At 42.7% G+C, this 22,609-nt stretch overlaps 1 protein-coding gene across 7 annotated transcripts in view; it reads left to right on the top strand.

The window, feature by feature from the left end:
- Positions 1 to 22,609, top strand: part of epha7 (eph receptor A7) — a 119,123-nt gene that overhangs the window by 32,226 nt on the left and 64,288 nt on the right. For all 7 annotated transcript variants that reach the window (XM_037537887.1, XM_037537889.1, XM_017697737.2 and 4 more), the window contains exon 5: positions 11,658 to 11,993. In XM_037537887.1, coding sequence (XP_037393784.1) covers positions 11,658 to 11,993 — 336 coding nt within the window. The remainder of the gene's footprint in view (positions 1 to 11,657; positions 11,994 to 22,609) is intronic.

Below are 22,609 nucleotides of genomic sequence, written 5' to 3'. Positions count from 1 at the left end.
ATTCAGTTCAAAGTGTACGATTCAAATCAGTTTGAATCTATTGGTATGATTTAGAATTATACACCGAATACATGTAAACCTGAGGCAAACGTATTAAAGTGGCTTTTCACCACTTTTCCAAAATTTCTGTAAGGGAGCTTTTAGATGCATTAGACGTCTGGTTCCTATCATCCCCACTGTGAGCGATTCTGAACAGTTTCTCCACAGCGTTTTACTTTAATCCGCTCTGAATTTTTCATTCAGATCTTTGTGACATTCTCCTTTTACACAATGATTTAGTATTAACTCTGATAACAACACACCAAGCCAAACCAGTAATAAATTGAACCGAACAAAACCAGCCAATTAATTGAACTGTTGAAACGTGAACATGTTACTGAAGATTTTAACTGATTTTAGCATTTCAGTGCAGTGCAGTGCAGCCAGATCACCACCTTCAAGATCGATCCCCTAACACACAGGCTTAGCGGTAAATACCCTCTTCCCAAAACCTCAGATCTGTTCTCCATCCAGCCCGGAATCAGACATGTGCTCCTCCCTCCTCTCCCAATATGTCTTCATAATCACATCCACTCTCTCTCCCTCCCTCTCCCTCTCTCTGTCTGTCTGGTAGCTAATGATCAGAGGGGCAATTTGCTGTTTCCCGTCAAATTAGATTGCAATTACTGTCAGAAATGGAAGCCACAGGTCCCAGTCGCCCCTTCCTAACTCCTCTTCTCTTCTCTTCTCTTCTCTTCTCTTCTCTTTCTACATCTCATCTATTCTCTTTCTACTTCTCTTCGCTTCTCTTCTCTTTCTACTACTCTTCTCTTTCTACTACTCATCTATTCTCTTCCTACTTCTCTTTGCTTCTTTTCTCTTCCTACTTCTCTTCGCTTCTCTTCTCTTTCTACTTCTCATCTCTTCTCTTTCTACTTCTCTTCTCTTCTCTTTCTACTTCTCTTTGCTTCTCTTCTCTTTCTACTTCTCTTTGCTTCTCTTCTCTTTCTACTTCTCTTCGCTTCTCTTTCTACTTCTCATCTCTTTGCTTCTCTTCTTTTCTCTTCAATTCTCTTCTCTTTCTACTTCTCATCTCTTCTAACATCTCTTCTAACATCTCGTCTTTTCTCTTCTTTTCTTTTTTCTTCTCTTCTAACATCTTGTCTTTTCTCTTCTTTTATCTTCTCTTCTTACATCTTCTCTTCAAACATCTCTTCTCTGCTAACATCTGTTCTCTTCTCTTCTAAAATCTCTCCTCATTCTACTACTTTTCTTTTCTCACATCTCTTCTCTTCTAACATCTTGTCTTTTCTTTTCTCTTCTTACATCTCGTCTAACATCTTTTTACTCTTCTCCTCTCTTCTCTTCTTGTTTTTTACTTCTCTTCTTGTTTTTACTCCTCTTCTCTTCTCTTCTCTTCTCTTCTCTTCTTGTGTCTTTCTTTTCCCTTCTGTCCTTTTAATTTTTTTCTTCTGTTCTCTTCTTATTTCCTATTTTATCTCATCTCCTTTGCTCTCTTCTGCTCTTTTTCTTTTTTTTTTATCCCATGCCAACCCCTGCCCCCCCCAACTTTCATTTGTTATGGCAAGTGCAGCAATTGCACACCAGCCATTGATGACTTGTTTACACAAGCAGAATGAGAGAGAGAGAGAGAGAGAGAGAGAGAGAGAGAGAGAGAGAGAGGGAGGGAAATGCTGGTTTGTTGATAGGAGGGGTTCACATGCCTCTTAATCCTCCACGAAACAGGTTTATTCATGAAGAACCATGGGGTGTTTTTCCCTCCGTGCGCTTATATAAAAAGAGGATAAACATGAAATAGTGAAAAAGAGAGGTGGAGAGAAGAAGACAGCTGAAGAAGAGAAAAGAGAGATGGTTTAGAGGAGACGTTCAGCCTTCTTAGACTGAAATACTCTCAACCTTGATTCTACATTGAAATTCAGTGACAAATGTAACAAGCACTCCCCCGAGACACTTGTCTTTTTGAGTCACGCTAGGTGGGCAGTAAAAAAAAAAAAAAAAAAAAACCCACAAAGAAAAACCAAAAAAAAGCAACGAACAAAATAACACTCTGAACAAGCTCGCTCCTGATCGCACTGTGATGGTGTGCATTCCCTAGAACAAACAAGGTTTTAGTGTATGGGATGGGCCAAAGATTCAACTGATCAGCAGCCTGATTTAACAGAGGCCGCTCAAACTGTTCTCCCTCTCTTTCTCACTTACCCTTTGTTTTTCTCTTTATTTTCTTCAAGCCCACACCCGGAACATTTCCCACCCACATGCCAGCTTCATTTATGACTGAATCAAAAGACAGGAACACATTGTAAGCAGTTTTATCTAATTGTTACCCACTATACCAAATACATAGGAACGTGGGAAAGCCTCTTTCTCCTTCTCTCTCGCTTTTTGTGTGCAAAAGATCCCTCGCTCGCCCAATCTTGGCTGGACTATGGTTTCCGTGCCTGGCTATGAAAACAGCCACTTTGCTTCTTTTGTGGATCAAGGGCAAAACACACGTGCCAGACAGGGCGGGAAACCATGTCTTCTCCTTTCTTTCAGTGGCTTCTGCTGTGTTAAAGCAATAGTTCAGTGAAAGTTTGTGCATTACTTCCATATTTTCTGTCCCTTGTATTTCTCCAGATCTCTCAGAAGTCTGCTTCCTCAGTTTTGTGCTAAAAGGTAGCAAATGTGGCCAATATCTATGTAGCTAATAATGTAGGTTCTACCCACCAGTAAGCATTGTGCAAACTGCATGTATGGTCACTGTTCCTCAACGTCCAGTTGATGCTTATGTGGTTTCTGATACTGTGTGGCATATTATTATCTATAAACATGGACACAAGAACAGACAAAGTTCATCTGCCATGCTACTGTTTATAGATGTATAGCTAGACCTGGGAATCGGTGATGATTGGCTAGTAAGCCATTGTCAATGTTGGGGGAAAAAGAGCTAATAGCAAATTAGAGAGGCTTACCTTATGACACCTTGCTACACCTTGACCCACCCAGAGATCAAGGGCGATTGTGCTCTCTCTTAATCCATAGGGTTTAATATGATGTTGGTCCACCCTTTGTAGCTATAACAGCTTCAACTCTTCTGGGAAGACTTTTCACAAGGTTTAGGAGTGTGTTTATGGGAATTGTTGATCATTCTTCCAGAAGCGCATTTGTGAGGTCAGACACTGATGTTGGACGAGAAGGCCTGGCTCGCAGGCTCCACTCTAATTCATCCCATAGGTGTTCTATCGGGTTGAGGCCAGGACTCTGTGCAGGCCGGTCAAGTTCTTCCACACCAAACTCACTCATCCATGTCTTTATTGACCTTGCTTTGTGCACTAGTGCACAGTCATGTTGGAACAGGAAGGGACCGAGCCCAACTCCACAAAAACAACCCCACACCATAATCCCCCCTCCACCAAACTTTACACTTTACAATCAGACAAGTACCGTTCACCTGACAACCATTAAACCCAGAATCATCCTTCGGATTACCAGAAGGAGAAGCGCGATTTGTCACTCCAGAGAACACGTCTCCACTGCTGTCCAGTTTCGGCTCTTTACACCACTGCATTCAACACTTTGCATTGAGCTTGGTGATGTAAGGCTTGGATGCAGCTGCTCTGCCTTGGAAACCCATTCCATGAAGCTCTCTACGCTGTTCTTGAGCTAATCTGAAGGCCACATGAAGTTTGGAGGTCTGTAGTGATTGACTCTGCAGAAAGTTGGTGACCTCTGCACACGATGTTCCTCAGCATCCGCTGACCCCACTCTGTCATTTTATGTGGCCGACCACTTCGTGGCTGAGTTGCTGTCGTTCCAAGTCGCTTCCACTTTGTTATAATACCACTGAGGGTTGACTGTGGAACTTTTAGTAGTGAGAAAATTTCACGACTGGACTGTACAGGTGGCGTCTGATCACGGTACCACGCTGGAATTCACTGAGCTCCTGAGAGCGACCCATTCTTTCACTAATGTCTGTAGAAGCAGACATGTGGCCATGGAAGTGATTTTAACACCTGAATTCAGTGATTTGGATGGGTGAGTGAATATTTTTAGCAGTGTAGTGTACATTTACTTTTACTTCTGTCCACATCCTACTAAATCCTACCAGTGAAAGATGGTGACAATACACTTCATGGCATGAAGGCTTAATGTACTGTTCGTCTGTCACAAGAGTAAGAGATTTAAAATCCCGACCATTAGCTCGAACCATTTGCCGCGGAGCCCGACACCCTAAATTGTGTCGGTTCACAAAGTTACGTGCCACGTTACAGTGCGCTCTCGAAAAGTTTTATCTTAATTATCTCTGGATTAAGTTATTGTGGCCGTGTGAATTGTCTGGGATGAAGATTTTCTTTGGGGGATTTAGAGCCGTGGGAGCCTCGCCGGTAATTGGAGGCGAATTTACATCTGCTGAATAAACATCCAGATAGACAGCTTTTTAAATGAACGTGTGTAAGCCTAAAGAACCTTAGGCCTTAGACAAACAGACACGCGCAAACACACACACACACACACACACACACACACAAAAACTCCATTCTTCAGAACACGGATTAAGAAGCAGCGCAATAAAATTCAGATTGCGGGACCAAAAAGGCAGACGGCTGAGATTCTCCGGCAGCGGACAAAGGGAAAGGCACGCCATTGTTCAAATGGAAAAGAAAAAAAACAAAAACAAAACATAAACAACACTAAAGCTGTTCAGAAATATCTTTTGTGGGTGTGTATTTTGGCTCGGCGCCAAATAATCCCGCCGGCACGGCACACATTTTCCCCCTTAGTCTCAGGCAGCACTGTGAGCTAATGGGATATATCGAGAGGCCTCTGTTCCATTTGATGGTTTGGGGGAGGTTGGGGGGGGGGGGGGGGGGGGGGGTTAATTTATTTTTCAACCTGGATGGGAAGAAGGGAGCTGATGACAGGTTTTACAGACAACATCAATCATGCAACAGCTGTGCACAGAAGCTGGCACTATGCAGGGTCTCAAAAGGGCAGAGAGAGAGAGAAAGAGAGAGAGGTGGGAAGAGTGGATAGAGGGAGGGAAAAGTGGGTGAGTGAATGGTGAATGAGAGAATCAGAGAGTAGGGAGAAAGTGGGAAGGAAAGTTAGAGAAGAGAGCATGAAATCAGTGAAAGAGTGAGAGTGGTAGACAGAAGAAGAAAGAAAGACAGAGAGAGAGAGAGAGAGAGAGAGAGAGAGAGAGGAAGAAGAGAATTATGAGACAGAAAAGTGTAGAGAGAAATAAAGTGAGAGAGGGGAAGAGAGAATGAAAGAAAAAAAGGGGGAAGAGGGAGATAAAGTGAGAGAGGGAAAGAGATGAGAGAGGGAAGAGAGCGAGAAAGATAAAGTGAGAGAGAAGAAGACAAAGAGTACAAAGAGGGAAGTGGGCAATAATAAAGTGAGAGAGAGAAAGAAAGGAGAGAGGGGAAGAGAGAATGAGAAAGAGAGAGGAAGTGAGAGACAGACAGACACAGAGGGAGGAACAAGAGTAGGCATTAAGGAGAGAGAGGGAAAGACATAGAGAGAAAAGAAGAGCATGACTGGTGAAAGAGAGTGAGAGTGATAGACGGAGGAAGAGTGAAACAGTTATACAGTAAGAGAGAGAGAAAGAGAGAGAGTGAGAGAGAGAGAGAGAGAGGAAGCAGGGAGAGTTAAGAGAGAGAAATAAAGTGAAAGTGTAAAAGAAATAGAAAAGAAGAGAGCACAGAGTGAAGGTGAGAGTGAAAGAAGGGGAAGAGAGTTAAATAGAGATAAAATGAAGAGAAATAAAGTAAGAAAGATAGAGAGAGAAAATGCACGAAAGAGGTAATAAGAAAGATGGAGACATAATAGAATGAGGAGGGGGCTGAGGAGGAGAGAGTTAAAGAGAGAAAGGAAAGAGAGAATAGGAGAGGTGGGGAACAAAGAGTTAAAGAGAAAGTTAAAGCAAGGGAGAGAGGAGAGAGAAAGAGAGAGAGAAATAGAGAGAGGGAAAGAGATAGAGAGAAAGAGATAGAGAGAGAGAGAGAGAGAATGAGAGAGAGAGAGAGAGAGAGAGAGAGTATCTATTGTTGGCATTGACAGTATTATCACTATTAATATTAACCATTCCTTTCATTGCTTTGGCAGCGGTTGTTAATTACACTTCATGCCAGCAAAGCCGAATGAATCTGAATCGGAATTTCAGTGTGAATCAGACGGGTGGGGGTACCTCCAGCCCCCACTTTCCCTCCTCTATTGAACTGGCCACTGAAACTAGTTGACTTGTCCTCGATACTTCCACCTTGCCAGCAGTTACTATGGGACAGCAGCCCAGCTTCAGCCTCTCTGTCCTATTTTCCCTCTGGCACTGTAGCAGAGAGGCCAGAGTTCAGACGCCACCTTTAGTAGATTAGGGATTACTGCCTGCTTGATTTCAGTGCCATTTGAAGGGAACTGGCCAGCTTTCCCTGCTTAGCCATGCTTAATTAGTGACTTGACTTCTAATAGGCGGAGCAGGGCCGGGACAGCCAAGCCCAGCTCTGAACAGCATTCCAGAGTTAAGCCTTAAGTCTAGGCGCAGCACACACGCAGAACCCCCCCAACACCCCCCCTCCCACACACACACACACACACACACACACTCAGGATCAGCAGATGACCTAATTAACATTCTGCCACTGGAAAGCACAGGGTGAAAAAGTATGAGCCTCCAGCGAGATCGTCTTCCTTCAAGAATAGTCTTCATCTTAAAAATAAAGCTCTTTAAATGGCTCTTGGCTTGTGCGTATGGTTCTAGAAAAAAAGCTTTAAATGGTGTAGAACCACTTCTTTAGGTTCTTTGAAGTTTAAAAAGGTGCTTCATGCGTATATATTTCTTTTACAGAAACAGTTGTTTGAAGAAACATTAATTGAAAGGTTTAACATTAAAAGGGCCTAAAACTAGCAGTTGATGATGTTTGTCATGTTATGTAATATTCTGTAGCGCAGCACCGCACCCTGTTTTGCTTTTGTCCATGAGTGTGCTCTCACTACAATACCCAGAATGCACTAGACCAGGGGTTAGCAACATGCAGCCCTTTTACTGCATTGTTGCGGCTCAACAGCAGAAGTAGATGCTTAGGTAAAAATATTTTTAAAAATTCTCTATTGCAGTAAAATACAGCTCTGCTGATGTTTCCAACACAGTTTTAACAATACATGGTCTGAAATGTAACCCAATTCTGCTAATTCACCCCACTTTAACCCTGAAAATTGGGGCGCAGACGGTTGCTCACTATAGCAGTGCAGACAACAATCCCGTCAAGCTTGACATGGTAACAGTAGCAGAGCCCTTTTCAAAAAAAGGTTCTGTAAAGAACCATATCCACATGTTTTTCATCAATCTGATGAATCCCTTTACCAAGCAAAGAACACTTTAAACATGCAGAGGGTTCTTTGAGTGTCCGTGGTTCTATATAGAACCATTTTCATTACTGAAGAATCCTTGAAGAAGCATCCTTTTAAAGAGTAATCATGGTAGCGGCTTAGTGAGAGGTTCTTTAATGGCTTTCCTCCAAAGAGCCCCTTTATTGTCATGTAGAAAGAATGTGTGGTGTGGAGACACATAAGTACATGATGTTTATGAATAGGAAAGAAAGAAAAACAAAATGCTCTAACACCCCTTTCTGACCATTTCCATGGTAGCAGAGAGATTACTGCCAGTGTGTGTGTGTGTGTGTGTGTGTGTGTGCGTGTGTGTGTGTGTGTGTTTAAGCACATCCTGAATCCTTGGCGCGGCGTGGTGTTTGGTACAGAATGCGTAATTCATGGCTCTTCAGCACCATCAGAAATCACAGGTTCACTCAGCCTCGCTCCTCCAGAATCAACCTAACAGCACCCTGTAGTGACACACACACACACACACACACACACACACACACACACACACACATGCTCACACACTCTCACAGACACTCAAGCAGCGTGTGATTGAGACATCACAACCAACGAAGGCAATGGAAGATTAATCCGTGAAATGAAAGTTTTGTGTGAGGAGTGAGAGAGAGAGAGAGAGAGAGACAGAGAGAATGAGAGAGAGAGAGAGAGAGAAGGAAGAAGGAATATAAGAGAAAGGGAAAGGGGGAGAGAGCAAGAAAGTGTTAAGTGAGAAAAGGGAGAGGAAAGAGGAGGGAAGGGAGAGAAAGTGTAAAAGATGGAAAGAAGAAGAAATTGAGAAAGAATAGAGAGAGAGGGAGAGGGAGAGGGAGAAAGAAATATAGGTAGAAGAGAGGGAGAACGAAATGGAGAGAAGGAGAAAAGGAGAGATGAGGAAGAGAGGATGGAGAAAAAGATAGAAAGGAGGGGAAATGGAAGAAAACTAAAGAGAGAAACAAGGGACAGAGAGAGAGAGAGAGAGAGAGAGAGAGAGAATGCAAACGAATAGGCAGTGCTTTGCATTGTTGAACAGGAGAGGTTTCCCCACAGCAGAGCAGGAGAAGAAAGAGCTAACCAGGAAGCTGCCGAGACCGGATAGGAAGCAGTCGTCCGGGGCTTTGGGTCTTCCACATATAGCCACAGCTCTTTTGTGTACTTTAGTCTGACCGCATGTTTTCATTAGCCGCGAATTGCAAAATGAATCACTTATTAAAGGGATCTAACCGCAGGTGACTGTATTATCACTTGCCTGGATTAACTCTATCTGTGCGATTTCTCAGGGAGATGCTGAAGTGGCTCTTGAATCAACTATGTATGAGTTGTTTATTTACAGGCAATCAGTCCCTTCATCTTTGCCACTCCAGATCCAAAAGCAAGGTGGCTGCTGTACCAGAGCCATCGCTGCTATCATTACAGGTAACCATGGAGATGCAAGATAAACACGTCCCAGGAGGTGAAGTGTTTGTGTGTGTCTCCAACAGACAATGAAGTAGGAGGGACATCATTAGCATCTGTAGGGTGAGGTTGTGAGAGAGAGCGAGAAAGATGCAAAAAGAGTTAGACATAGCCCTCCCCTCTATGCTTGCCACAGGTGGCCCTTTCATCTTATACCATCATGCTTTTTCCCCTCTCTCTTCTCCTTATGAATATGGAAGGCTGTATTTGTATGTGTATGAGACAGAGAGAGAGACAGAGAGAGAGAGAGAGAGAGAGAGAGAGAGAGAAAGAGAGTGTGCACCATTAGTCTTAATGAGGGGCACACTTTAAGTGCCGTATTGTCCGGCCCCGTCATTCTGCAGACTGCTTTTTGCCCTCATGCATATGGATAGTGTTTTGGTAGTAAATGTGTCAGGTTTCAGGGCCCAGGCACCTGCCTGAGGGGACAAGACATACCGCTAGAGCTAGTGCGAGTTTGCATTGAGGCCTGTACACCCAAAAAGACCTATTCGATATTTGTGCTTTGGTAGAGACTATGGCCACATAATCAAATTGAAGTAACTATACTGGTGAGATATGTAAGTTTGACTAACGGTGATATGGCTTAAGTGAAATTTAAGGGGAAGGATCGTGACTTAAACCCCACTAATCCAATTTTGCAATCTGACACCCTACAAAGTATCTGTTTTATAAGTGTTCACGATCCCCATCACCACCTCATGTCCTCCCTGTTCCTCAGCTCTACCATATACCATCGGGTATTCTAGCTCCGAGCTGAAGCCACCCAGAACTCCAGCCCAAGATCTCAGAGTGCTCCCACTTTATTTCACCTTTTATCACCACACACTGCATGCTCTGAACTTGCAGCTTGCTCATTTATCCATGTTTCAGTGAAAGCTTGTAGTTGAAAAAGTGGCTGGTCGCTTCCACTTTGACGAAATGTTTCACACCATAGATGTTTAATCCACTTCAACATCAGCGAAGGACAGCGACTGTTAGAGCTAGGCCTTCAGTTATGGCCTTGAAAATCAGCTAGCTCTCTTATGGGATTTCTAATACTACGTCAGTGCTTCCCTGGCACGCATGCCACTTTTAGATTAAACACAGACATTTGATTACATATCTCTGCTGTCAGGACAAAACCATCTCCTATTTTCATTTTTGTCATTTTTAAGTTTTTGACATAACTTGAAAATACCTGCTGACCTTTACATTGTTTGGAAATTCCATGATAAATGGACTAAAAGAATTGGCTAAAAATGAATTGGAAAATTGTCTAGTTCCATTGACTTACATTAAAAGTAAAGAAGGTTTTTTTTCTCTTGTAAAGTTATAAATTTGGAGATGTGAGGTTTTGTTTCAGCGACTATTATATGTTACATTAGGAGCTTGTAACGTACCTTGTATGTAGTAGGACTTTCATAGTGGTCTTGCCGTAGAGCTGCCACTGCTGTATTGCGTTCCTAACTGCTAGCTGAAACCTGAATGTACTGCTAATTGTATTCACAGTAAGTGAGATATCTAGAACTTTCCGAAGGCCTAGCGGCCAGATTTTCTCACAAAATTGGTTCCACCTGTTGTAACTCAAAAATGATTTGTTGACTCCATTGTTGCTTCATAATTAGATTGGTAGTTTATGTAATGTCCAGCTACGCAAACCAAGCTCACCTGGCTGTATTTTGCTAGATACCATAAAAAAAAAGGGTTGAGCAATTTTCTATTGTATGCTTCATAATTTGTTTACAACCACAAACTTAATGAATTATGAGTATTACTGCAATATTTGCATAGTTTTAATACAAGCACAGTGATTCTGCACTGAAAACTACAAGCATTCTCTAAAGGCCTAGAAAGCCCTCAGGGTTCTTCACTGAAAAACAACTGGTGTGTTTATTTCACTTCTACAGAAATGGCATAAATAGAGCACTGTGGTTGAAAATAGCCGTAAGATATTAAATTTAAGTCCATTAATAAATGCCATGGTTAACAACCTACTCATTCTGGACACCCCTATTCCTAAACTCACCATAAATCAAGCATTAATAAAGAGGATACAGAACAGGTCGTGAAACAGCTCGAAAAACATTATTGTGATGGAATCATGGGTCTGTTGGCTGTAGGAGGATAACGGTGGATGAGTATAAGTAATTTTTTATGAGATGTGCTTGGGTGTCTAGTATTGTGCAGGATAAAGAGATGACACTTTGTTTTCCCCTTTGAGGGCAGCTGGTTATTGTATCCCATTTGAGTCCGTCATGGCCACTGCTGTTAACTCCATAACTCACTTTTAATTTCCGCTCATAAATTTTGGTTTCGATTTAGACTTCTCGTCCCATCATCTGTCAAAAACATAAACTTTTACTGCTCTCCTCTCTCCTAATCGTTACACGTGAAGCTCGTTATCCGTTCCGTCTGCTAATTAATATACCTACTCAGCCAAGAGTTTGGCCGGAAAAGGAAGATGTTAATGGTAAAAGTGTTTTTTTTCCCATGCCTTTTCCCTAAAAGTGAATCTTGAAGCTCGTTATTGAGTTGTTCAACCGGCATGTCTCTTCCCTGTCTGTTCTGACCTTGGCAGCTCTCAAGTCCGACTCCCTCTGCATTCTGGAACATCTCGGAGTATCTGGGTTACAGTATAATTGCGTGTCAGTATTTGCCAGGGGGCTGGATTCTGCAGGTCCCCATGGCAGGTTAATACAGCAGGAGAGAGAGGAGAGGAATAATCCAGTGAGAGTACCCAGTGTCACTGTCAGTCTTCTTGTCGTGTGGTTACATAACTCTTCTCTCTTCTCTCTTTTTTCTTCATCCTCTCCCTCTCTTTCTTTCTCTCATCTCTCTTTCTTTCTCCGACTCTTTCCTTTCTGCAGGGCCCCCTTCAGCTCCTCAGAACCTGGTCTACAACATCAACCAGACCACCGTCACTCTAGAGTGGAGCCCGCCGGCCGACACTGGAGGCCGCAACGATGTTACCTACCGGATTATCTGCCGACGCTGCAGTTGGGAGCCAGAGGAGTGCGTCCCGTGCGGTGGAAACGTGGCTTTCACGCCGCAGCAGAGCGGCCTGACTGATACCTACATCACCATCAGTGAACTGCTGGCACACGCCAACTACACCTTTGAAGTAGAGGCCGTCAACGGCGTCTCGGACCTTAGTCGCACCCAGCGACTCTTCGCTGCCGTTAGCATCGCTACCAGCCAGGCCGGTAAGACATATTGAAACCTTTATGCAAGATTATTTGCTTACTTGAAACTAAATTTCACTTGTACTCATTTTGTGAAACCTTCTGAAAATGCTGTTGTGAGTATATTGCAAGCAGCTCTTCTAGAGGTACATGGTACAATGGTACATCTGGAGTTTAGAACCTTGATCAACTCTAAGACACATGTCAGTTTTACAAAACACGTTTCATGAAATAATCAAAGCCCCAATGATGATGTCAAATTATACATTTCCCCTTTGAAACCTCACAGACAAGACAATGAAATAAATCGTGGTCTCTTGGATGGTTGCAAAGTTGGTCCTACTGATTAGCTCAAGACTGGTAAGCAGAATCACTTCCATTAGCCACTAGCTGGCCAGACAGCTGGCTTTAGTATGACAGCTGTTGAACATTTGCATTTGTTAGCGTTCATTTTTAGCCTGCTGTTTTTGCAGTCTACGTAGAATGATTCAATATGTTGCTTCTGTTGGAGCAAAACCTTGTATCTCCAAAATGACAACTTTACAGGAGAAGAAAAAAACCTGCTTTACTTTTAATGTAAGTCAGTGGAACCCGACTTTTTTCCCAAGTAATTTTGGGTTGTTTCTTTTGTTCCAGTCATCATGAAATTTACACACAATGTAAAGGACAGCAGGTATTTTCAGATTGTCAAAAAGTGGAAAATAACAAAAATGGAGTTACAAGGTTTTGTTTCAACAGTATTGATATGAAAAATACTAGCTACTAATGTTGCTAGTGGAATAGTAGAACATGGTTTACTTAACTGTGAAGTGCAACTTAGAAATAGTTGTGTAAAAATTTGAATCAATTGAAGCTTTTTCATTACTTTTTTGAGAAGAATTTAGAGGTATAGTATTGGACAGCAGCACATGACTGATGAGCTGTCTTGGATGTACCAGTGCCAGGAGCATTCATGACCCTGGTCAGCATAAGTGGCTAGCGGAAGTGAGTGAGTGAGTCTAGTCCAGGAACAGTCTGGAAAACAGGCCTATTAAGTCTGAGATCACATTGCAGAGTTAACTAGCGCTTAGTCACGTCTCTAGAGCCAGAGCCTCATGGAATGTTTGACCAGAATCAAATTAGTTAAGGGGTCAGGCCTCCTTCCAGCCTGAGGAGTCTTCCAATACATGACTTACCTCTCCATTCACAACCTTCTCAGAGTCAAGTGAAAATTTTCAGTATTTAAAGACATGCTTCGATATGATGGCATGGCATTTGTAATTGAGCGTAGTGGTTTGCGCTCATGCGGCGACTCCTTAGGTTTCCTTGATTTTTGCTGTGGTGCTTGGCTGGACGGCCCTCTCATTGCGAGACCGTGTAATTTCGGGCCGGTGTGTTTGCCGTGCTGTACTTAGCTCGGTGGGAATAATTTGACAGATTATTTGGCAGCAATTTTCCTACAGCTCATAATTTGTGGTTGCAGATTCTCAGATGGCATGGTTAGCAATGGAGTATGATAAATAATAAAAGTCACGCAAGGATTCCCTCTATTCTTTTACTTTTCTTTTTTCACATTGGCACCATGTGAAACCTTGTAAGAGCATTTAATGTGACACGTTGACATTTCTGTCAGGTGTTTGATGAAGATTTGACAGTTTTTCACACATTTAGTCTGATAAATGAAACTGGTGATACAGCAGTGGAGTTTTGCACATGCTGTAGTAACATTATTAACCCAGCAAGCAAGACTCTCTGGTGGCAGGAAGCAGTGCGTGTCGTTCTTTCTAACTCTCTCTCTCTCTCTCTCTTTTCTCTTTCTTTCTCTCTTTTCTTCATCCCCCCAGGAGAATTGGTCGTATTTAACTGCTGTATCGCTGTCTGCACATGCCTGAGAAAAGACGTACTAGACCTTTTTTAATGAACTATTTTTATGGGTCTTCCAAACAAGATTTTTCTTTCATGCTCAAGCAGCCATGAAATACAATTTGCCATAAAGTGCATACTGACTGCAGTCATTAATAGGGGTTAGCTGAGTCTGATAGTCTTGGTGTTTTACTGTAAGTACAATGCAGGTACCCTCACACATAGAGGCCCACACATTTGGCTACACGAGATGGCTTCAAAGCTATTTTCTTACAGCTTGAGATGCTGTGCATTGCTATGCGTTTTCTGAGCAGGTACTACTGATGTTAGAAAACTTGCAGGTGATACAGTTTATCGCTTAGAAAACTGCCCAAAACTGCTTCTAAAAGGGTTTTAAAAAGAGAAGCATGATGTAAAAGTTATGAATTTTGATGGTCATTTTGTAACATAATAGTTTTATTGTAAGGTTGTGAGGGTTAGCACTCAATTAGCTTTTGTGTGCAGAAGAGAGGAAACCCACACCAGCAGGAGCAAAGCTGAGAGCAAATTATTCATTACCTAAAGGTATTATTTAGTATGTGACTTAAATCAGTCGCTTAATTTTGAACAGTTATACACTGATCAGGCATAACATTCTTGTTTCTACGCTCATTGTCCATTTTATTAGCTCTACTTACTGTATAGCTGCACTTTGTAGTTCTACAGTTAGAGACTGTAGTCCATCTGTTTCTCTGATACTTTGTTAGCCCCTTTTACCCTGTTCTTCAGTGGTCAGGACCCCTGATTATAGAAACAAGGAGGTGGTCATAATGTAATGCCTGATCTGTGTATAGGTTAAAGTTAGCGAAGGCGGTAGAAGAAGTTTCTAAATGCAAATACGTCTTTCAGCTTCATTTTTTCAGAATATTTCAGCTTCAAGCTGAACAACTAGTCTGTCAAACTCTTCATTTACAAACATTTCAATTCATTCCCTAGTGCTGGCATTACCTGATGAACTACAACTACCATAGACACGGAAACCTGTTACACTGTTGACATGACTACAACCAAGGAGATGGCTTGGCCAGCTGGTTGATATTGCACACACCAAGTAATGGGAATAGTACATATATTATATCACTGATAATTGGATGGTGAAGCTACATGGGTGCACACATCGTTCTCACACTATAATCTGTTCTGTATTCACACAGGGTTTGTTTGTCCTAGCCCTTTGTACAGCCCTGCGTCGGGTGGTTCTTTGTAAAAACCAACAAATATAATGGGGTCTCATGTCTCAGATCTCAGATACGATGTTGCAGCCGTGCTCATCCTTTGTCCTTTGAAAAGGCAAAAGACAGAAGGATGAAGGAGGGATGGACAGATGCAGGGATGAAGTGGAGGAGATGAGGGAGTGATGATGTATGTTCAGTGACAGGGATCGTGACAGAGACACACAGTGGAGCGAGAGACTGCAAGGGCATGCGGACAGAGAGACAGTGTGTGTGTGTGAGAGAGAGAGAGAGAGAGAGAGAGAGAGAGAGAGAGAGAGAGAGAGAGAGAGAGAGAGAGAGAGAGAGAGAGAGAGAGAGAGAGAGAGAGAGAGAGAGAGAGAGAGAGAGAGAGAGAGAGAGAGAGAGAGACCTTGATCTCAACCAGAGCCACTTGTAATTATGCCTGGCTTGCTGACAAGAGACAATTACTCCAGCAACCCTGTGCAATATAGAATCATTAGTTATTGTCAGATTGAGGAAACCGTATCCATAAAGCCGTGTTTGCTTATTTCTTGATGGATAGCTACCTCCTTACGCCGGGGTTGTCACAATACCAGACCTTTGGCTACTGATGTAATGTGTATCACAATTGATTTGTTGAAAAGTAAAACAGATAAACAGCCAGTGTTTATGCAGAAAACTATTCAAGATTTTGTTTAAAAATAAAATCAGCCATGAGAGGCCACACGGTACTGTGATTGTATCACGGGAAAGGGTGTTGTTAGGCACGATGCAAAGCCTAAGTCATATAAGAGTGAACATGTGATAAAACAGCACTGTTTAATGCAAAAAACGTTCGCTTCATAAGTACTGGTCACCAAATTACCACCGTGACTCTTATGTAGCATCGGTTCAACGGTGCACTCTTCTTTTGCTAGGGCTGAATCTCAAATGGCTCCCTGCTTACTACATAGTGCACTACGTAGGAATTTAAGTACTGGAACCTGCACCCATTTTGGACTTGCATCCATACATGATAAATGATGATTTGGCTGTAGAGGAATTGGCTGTAGAATTTCTTAACTTTCCTAGCTAGTGCACTATTTAGGGGGTACAGAGGCATTTGGGATTCAGCCTGGGCTTGATGCTACTTCTGACTGAAACACAGACGTTTGAACAGTGTAATAAATTCATAAATAAAGTAATTTTTAGACTTGTATAGTACAGTTAATCATACTGTAAGTACTTTAATTCAAGCCTTTGATATTAATGATCGTTTAGCCTTTTCAGTAGCTCACTAGCTAGTTGCCAGCCCCTTAGTTTAAACTGAAAATGGTTCTTGCTTCATCAGTACACAACAGTACAGCTTCATCAGTGGTCCCTGTGAGCAGCATAAGAGTCAAAGATTATTCCATTAACAGCACAAGGGGTTTTTCGTGTTGTGGCGTAGTGATACATAATTCAGTTGTTGTGAGGTGGTCACAGGTGTGAGTATTGTGGATGTTACAACAGCTTTCAACACGGCTCAGCCAGTCAGATTTTAGGACCAGAACTATCCGCAGGCTGTTTTGGTTACTGTCACTTGATATATGCAAATAGAGCTTTGTTCTGATTGGCTGGCCTGTATTGGGCCTCTTTCCAAAAGCAGCCCAGGCTGAAACACTTCTTATAACTTCAGCATGACTGCTGTAGACTGAATATATGTACATATGTTGGTTTTGTGACATCACAAAAACAAGAGCTGAGCTAGGACTGTATGGACTGGAGAGTGAACGGTACATTGTGAAACTTTTTTCCAGTGTTTACATACTACACCAAACTGTAGTCTTAAAAAAGAGATGGAAATCTAATTTTCCGTGGTGTAGGTCCTTCAAATTAAGAATTGATAGTACTGAAAGTAGGGCTAGGCGATAAAACAATAACGATAATTATAGTGATATATCTTTTCCTTGATAGAGCGCTAAGAAAGGTTCGATAAATTTTCAATATAATACACCATTCTCACACTTCCATGTTCAGTGACAGCCCTGGTGGCATTTTCTACTGCAAGGAAAGCGACACTACTCTGCTGTCGCCAGGAGAGGGCGCACCTCCGAGTTTTTCGACATGACTGGGGGCGGAGGGGTTCATGAGTAAAATTACTCGCCAAATATACTTTAGCAATGTCTTAAACATGGAGTTATTCCCTGTTTGAGTGGATATAGATATATTGCGGTTCACCCCTCAAACACTAAGATAGAATAGAGAAGTCCAGTTGTCTGCTAGCTTGTGTCTGAATACTGTGATATGTGGAAGGACTGATGGCAGTACGGCAGTTGATGTTGTTGAGAAAAAAAAGTTTAGCACTCTTGTTGGCCACTTGTTTAGCATTTGTAACGGGATAGAGAACAGCTCACCAGACCCTTTCTCCGGGTCTCCCATGACAGACTTGTTAAATGTTCCATTGTTTGGAGATTGTTTGGCGTGTTAGGATAGTTTAAAACAGCAATTAGCTACCCAGGAGCAAAAATCAGCCTTCAAACTTGAAAGAAGTAGTGATTTGACATTTCTCGATATGTATTGATATCGAGGGTGAGAAGTTCAGTCATCCGGGAGGGACTAGGAGTAGAGCCGCTGCTTCTTGACGTCGAGAGGAGCCAGCTGAGGTGGTTCGGGCATCTGGTTAGGATGCCTCCTGGACGCCTCCTTTGGGAGGTGTCACAGGCAAGTCCACCTGGGAGGAGACCCTGGGGAAGACCCAGGACACGCTGGCGTGACTATATTGCCCAGATGGCCTGGGAGCGCCTCGGAATCCCCCTTGGAGAGCTAGTGGAAGTGGCTGGGGAAAGGGAGATCTGGGCCTCATTGCTTAGGATGCTGCCCCCGTGACCCGAACCCCGGAGAAGCGGAAGATGATGGATGGATGGATGGATGGATGGATGGATGGATGGGTATTGATATCGAATGATATGAATTTTTTTTATCGTGACAACATTTTTGGCCATATCGCCCAGCTCTAACAGAAAGTTAGAGTATTGAGTTGTGTACCTTGTTGTAGTATTGAAAGAGTGAACTTCTGATGGTTCATGCAGCACAGCTTTGCACATTCCCTACCATCCATTTTCAATCCAAATAAACAGGCCACTACCGAAGCCTGGAACAAAAAAGAAAACATCAGCGTACGAATTCACAAATTCACCTTCACCGATTGAGCGCTGCATGCATTTCTGATACAGCGGTTCAGCCGTGAATGCAGGCTGATGGTAATCAGCACAATGTGCTCCTTGTTTTGGGTTGAAATAGAGGAATTTAACCCTGTCTGGCCACCCTCAATTCCCTGCTCACTGAAGCCTCCCAATCTCAATTTTATCCCTGGGTTGCCACAGCGATGCTTGGCTGCTTCATAAAGGGAAGAATGAAGCTTCCTGAAACCTGCTGCTGCTCGGACAGGCTGGCCTGGTCTTGCTTGAACTAACGACTTTATCAACCCCCTCCACTCACCCATGAATTTAAAGGGGTAGTTCAGCACAAACATCTGATCTACACAGTTGCCCCCTTATCCTAAGCGTAGTGGATCAGCCGAGATAAGTTTGGTGTCTGAAGTTTATTTCGTGACTTTTGCAGCGGACATGTGAGGCTAATGTAGCTCATATGGAAAGGAAGCTTCACAATTAGCATGCGAACTGCATGCCTGAGTCATCACGTAGTCACTTCAAACCACTGAGCTTTTTAGATCTCAAAACCACTTGCAAGTGTGGTCTTTAAAAATGTATGTAGCTGCAAAGCTAAAAACAGTTGCATCTTGATGCCTGAAATTTGTCCATACTTTCTTAGCAGAATGTGATACAGTGTTGGAAACCTAAGCAGTTTGCACAGTGCTAATTGACAATAGTATGCTGGCCTTACTTGCTAGCTACATTGGCTTTGGAGCTGACTTGGCCAAGTCTCAGGCTTGGGAGCCAGTCTCAGCCCAGTTTTGGGGTCCAGTTGGTCCTGAATTGGACATTAAAATACATGACACATGGGGACGCACGCATAAATATATATACGTGTGTGTGTGTCTCGCTGCTGTCAGATCAAAACCTCATATCTTCAAAATACTAACTTTACAGGAGGAAGAAAAAACATCATTTACTTTTAATGTAAGTCAATGGAACCAGACATTTTCCACGTCATTTTGGGTCATTTCTTTTGGTCCATTCGTCATGAAATTTATGGTCCATTCATCATGGTTTTGTCCCAACAAATGCTGCAAAAGCACTTGGAATAAAATCTCTATATGTTAACTTACATTTTACATTAAAAGCTAAGATGGTTTTTGCCTTCTCCTGTAAAATTACTATTTTGGAGATAATTGTTGGATACTTGCTGGAGATACCCACCACACACTTTCCGGTATTATTATACGTTTATTTGCTTAATTTGAAAAGTATGCGTCGTCATTTTATTAATCAGTTGACCTAGTTGACCCAGTTGATCAGTTGACGGAAGACACTGTGAGTAGACAGCAGGTTGTTTCCTCTTGGTTTTCTGTGTGATACACAATGGCAGAACAAACAGTAGACTGGAGTTTAACCTGTAATGTTCAGGTATTATTTGTGTATTTTGAAGAAAAATGTAGAAAGAAATTAAATGAACCAGATAATTATCAAAATTTTGAGAGATGAAAAGAAATGACAAAAGACCTCATTTTAACCCCCCCAATCCCACCAACCACGGGATGTCTATTTTGGAAATTTGGTGCAAAGCTGGTACAAAACACCTGGTGTAAAATTATAGTAGTGAACTTTGGAAACACATCATCCATTTGGGCTAAATGTGCCAAAGAGATTTTATCTATTTAAAACACGGGTTAACAAGCCCGTGTAGCTCTACAGTGGGGCTTACGCATGCAGATGACATCTGAGATAGTCTGTGGAGGAGAGAGAGAGAGAGAGAGGCTGTGGAAGGTATTCTGCAGAAATAAGGCATCAGAGTTAATGCTAAATAGCTCGGTAAATATAGTATGTCTGCTAACTGCAGAGAGAGGTAAAGAGGAACAGAGACAAAGAGACGCGCTACAGGAAGCGATGGAAAATAGAGTGATTTGGGAGAGATAGAGAGGGGGGCTCGCTGCATTTTAATCAGGAAGAGGAGGGGTGAAGGTGTGGGGTGGGCTTGCAGACAAAGATGCATCTGATGAGGAATTCACACCTCCCCTTAATTACCCTTATGTTACTTTCTCATGCAGAGCGAAAGAAAGAGAGATAGAGCGGAATAGAGTGTGTGAGAGAGAGAGAGAGAGAGAGAGAGAGAGAGAGAGAGAGAGAGAGAGAGAGAGAGAGCGCACTAAGTATTGTTCCTCTGAAACCTAATTACTTCCCGGTTCTGTTTTAAAAGGGTTTAAATAGCTACTGTTTTTCAACCAGCAGGTTCATTATCATCAAGTTTTTTTTTATTATTATTTCTTTCCCCGTTCTTTCCGTCTCCTTCGTTCTTTCTCTTTTCCACCTCTCCACCAGCTTGTAGACAACTGTGAATTTGAATCCCCCCTCCTCTTCTTCTTCTTTCTAGCCATTTTCTTTTTTTCTGGCTCGAGAACTTACATGGGAAGTTAGATGGAGAGCATTTCAATCAGCCTGCTATTGTAACTCGACAGCTCTACAGTACGCTGCCCTCAAATCTCTCTCTCTCTCTCTCTCTCTCTCTCCTGCTCTGTTCTCTTTAGCTCTGTCTCGCTCCCTCCCTCTTTCCCTTTCTGTCTGTTTATTGGTCTCCCCTTCCAAAAAAACAACACCCTTTGTTCCGTGCTCTCGAGTGTGAATTGCTCGTACAATAAGCATTAATATTTATTCAGTACACTGCCCCTGCATCGCCCCGTGCTGGGGAAAAAAAAAGCTTTCCAGCGAACAGTGCGGAATCAGGCTTGAATCAGATCATGAATCACCAGCATTGCTGTGTGTGTGAGAGAGAGAGAGAGAGAGAGAGAGAGAGAGAGAGAGAGAGAGAGTTATTCATATTAGAGATACACAATGCTTGAAATTTTATTATTGGCAAAAAATTATCCCACCGATGTCTTGATTTGGCCTGTAAAGTGAACACGATGTGCAGCCTATATCAGGAATTCTCAAGCTTTTCCACCTCAAGGCCTGCCAAACCATCACTTGTGTGAAGCAAGAAGGCCGGTTGGAAAACAAAACTCAACTTTTTGTGCTTAAAAATGTCAGATTCAACACAGATTTGTTTGTTTACCTCTTCGGGCAAGAAGCAACGTGCATCAGTAAACATAAAATAGCAACAGAATGATGGTGATCCTTGTTCTTCAATGGTCAGGACCCCCACGGGACCACCACAGAGGATGTATTTGGGTGGTGGTTCGTTCTAAGCAGTGACACTGACGTAGTGGTGGAGTTTTAGAGTGAGTTCAGCTGGTACGAGTGGATCAGACACAGCAGTGCTGCTGGAGTTTTTAAACACTCCAGCACTCTGTTAAATCACTCACTGTCTATTGTGTCTATTAGACACTCCTACCTTGTCGGTCCACCTTGTAGATGTAAAGTCAGGGACGACAGCTCATCTGCTGCTGCACGGTTTGTGTTGGTCGTCCTCTAGTTCTTCATCAGTGGTCACAGGACACTGATAGCTGGATATTTGTGGTTGGTGGACTATTCTCAGTCCAGCAGTGACACTGAGGTGTTTAAAAACTCCAGCAGCACTGCTGTGTCTGATCCACTCAGACCAGCACAACACACACTAACACACCACCACCGTAATGGTGTTACTGCAGTGCTGAGAATGATCCACCACCCAAATTACCTGCTCTGTGGTGGTCCTGTGGAACAGGGTGAAAGGGAGCTAACGAATATAAAGTGCACTTATGCTCTTATTATTTTAACTATTAGTATTGTTATGCTAACGAGTCCACATTGTATAGATATTTATGTTTCGTCATTGGCAGGTATGTAAATGAAACATGTCAGATATCGGCATCAGGCCATGGTTCTAATATCAGTGCACCCCTCGTCTTTATGCAGTAAATTCTATAAAGTCAGAAATGGTGAGAAACCAAACGAATGGATTTTGAATCCTACCTGTACTTGTCAGACACATGCTGGGTATAGTCTGCTCTGATGGCTGCCTGCATCGCCAGCGTTTGGGACTCTAGCTGAAGCAAAAGCCTAATTTGGGATCATTTCAGAAACAGAACCAGAGCTAATCTACAGGGTTCGTCCACATGTATGGTCACTTCATTAAGGTGGTAGCATGATCATGTTGGTGTGGTTTTGTGGATCAAGGCTGGAATCCTGAAACTCAGAGCATTAGTTTTCCTTCCCAGACTATTTTTAGCTAATCTCAGTGGGCTCAAGAGTTGCGTAATCTTGTATGTGCTTAAAGGAGTTAGGAACCGGGACTCGGACCCAAAGCTCATAGTTCCAAACTCGCAGTGGAAAACCGGCCACTTCTTTCGCCTCTCTTCTCGCTGCGGTTTTAAAAAGAGAACTAAAAGTGCACCAGTACGAGCGAGCGTTCAGCTTTGATCCGCAAAGCCTCTCCGCACACGCTGAGCGTAAAGAGGTAAATAGCGCTCAGAGTGCTTGTCTCTTTTGCTGGAGGAGCCTAGCTCTTATCAAAGCCTACACCAGT

Source organism: Pygocentrus nattereri, chromosome 4 (genome assembly GCF_015220715.1).
Source record: "Pygocentrus nattereri isolate fPygNat1 chromosome 4, fPygNat1.pri, whole genome shotgun sequence".
Classification (NCBI taxonomy): Eukaryota; Metazoa; Chordata; class Actinopteri; order Characiformes; family Serrasalmidae; genus Pygocentrus; species Pygocentrus nattereri.
The sequence above is the reverse complement of the archived record's forward strand: the minus strand, read 5'-3'. Positions and strand labels throughout refer to the sequence as shown.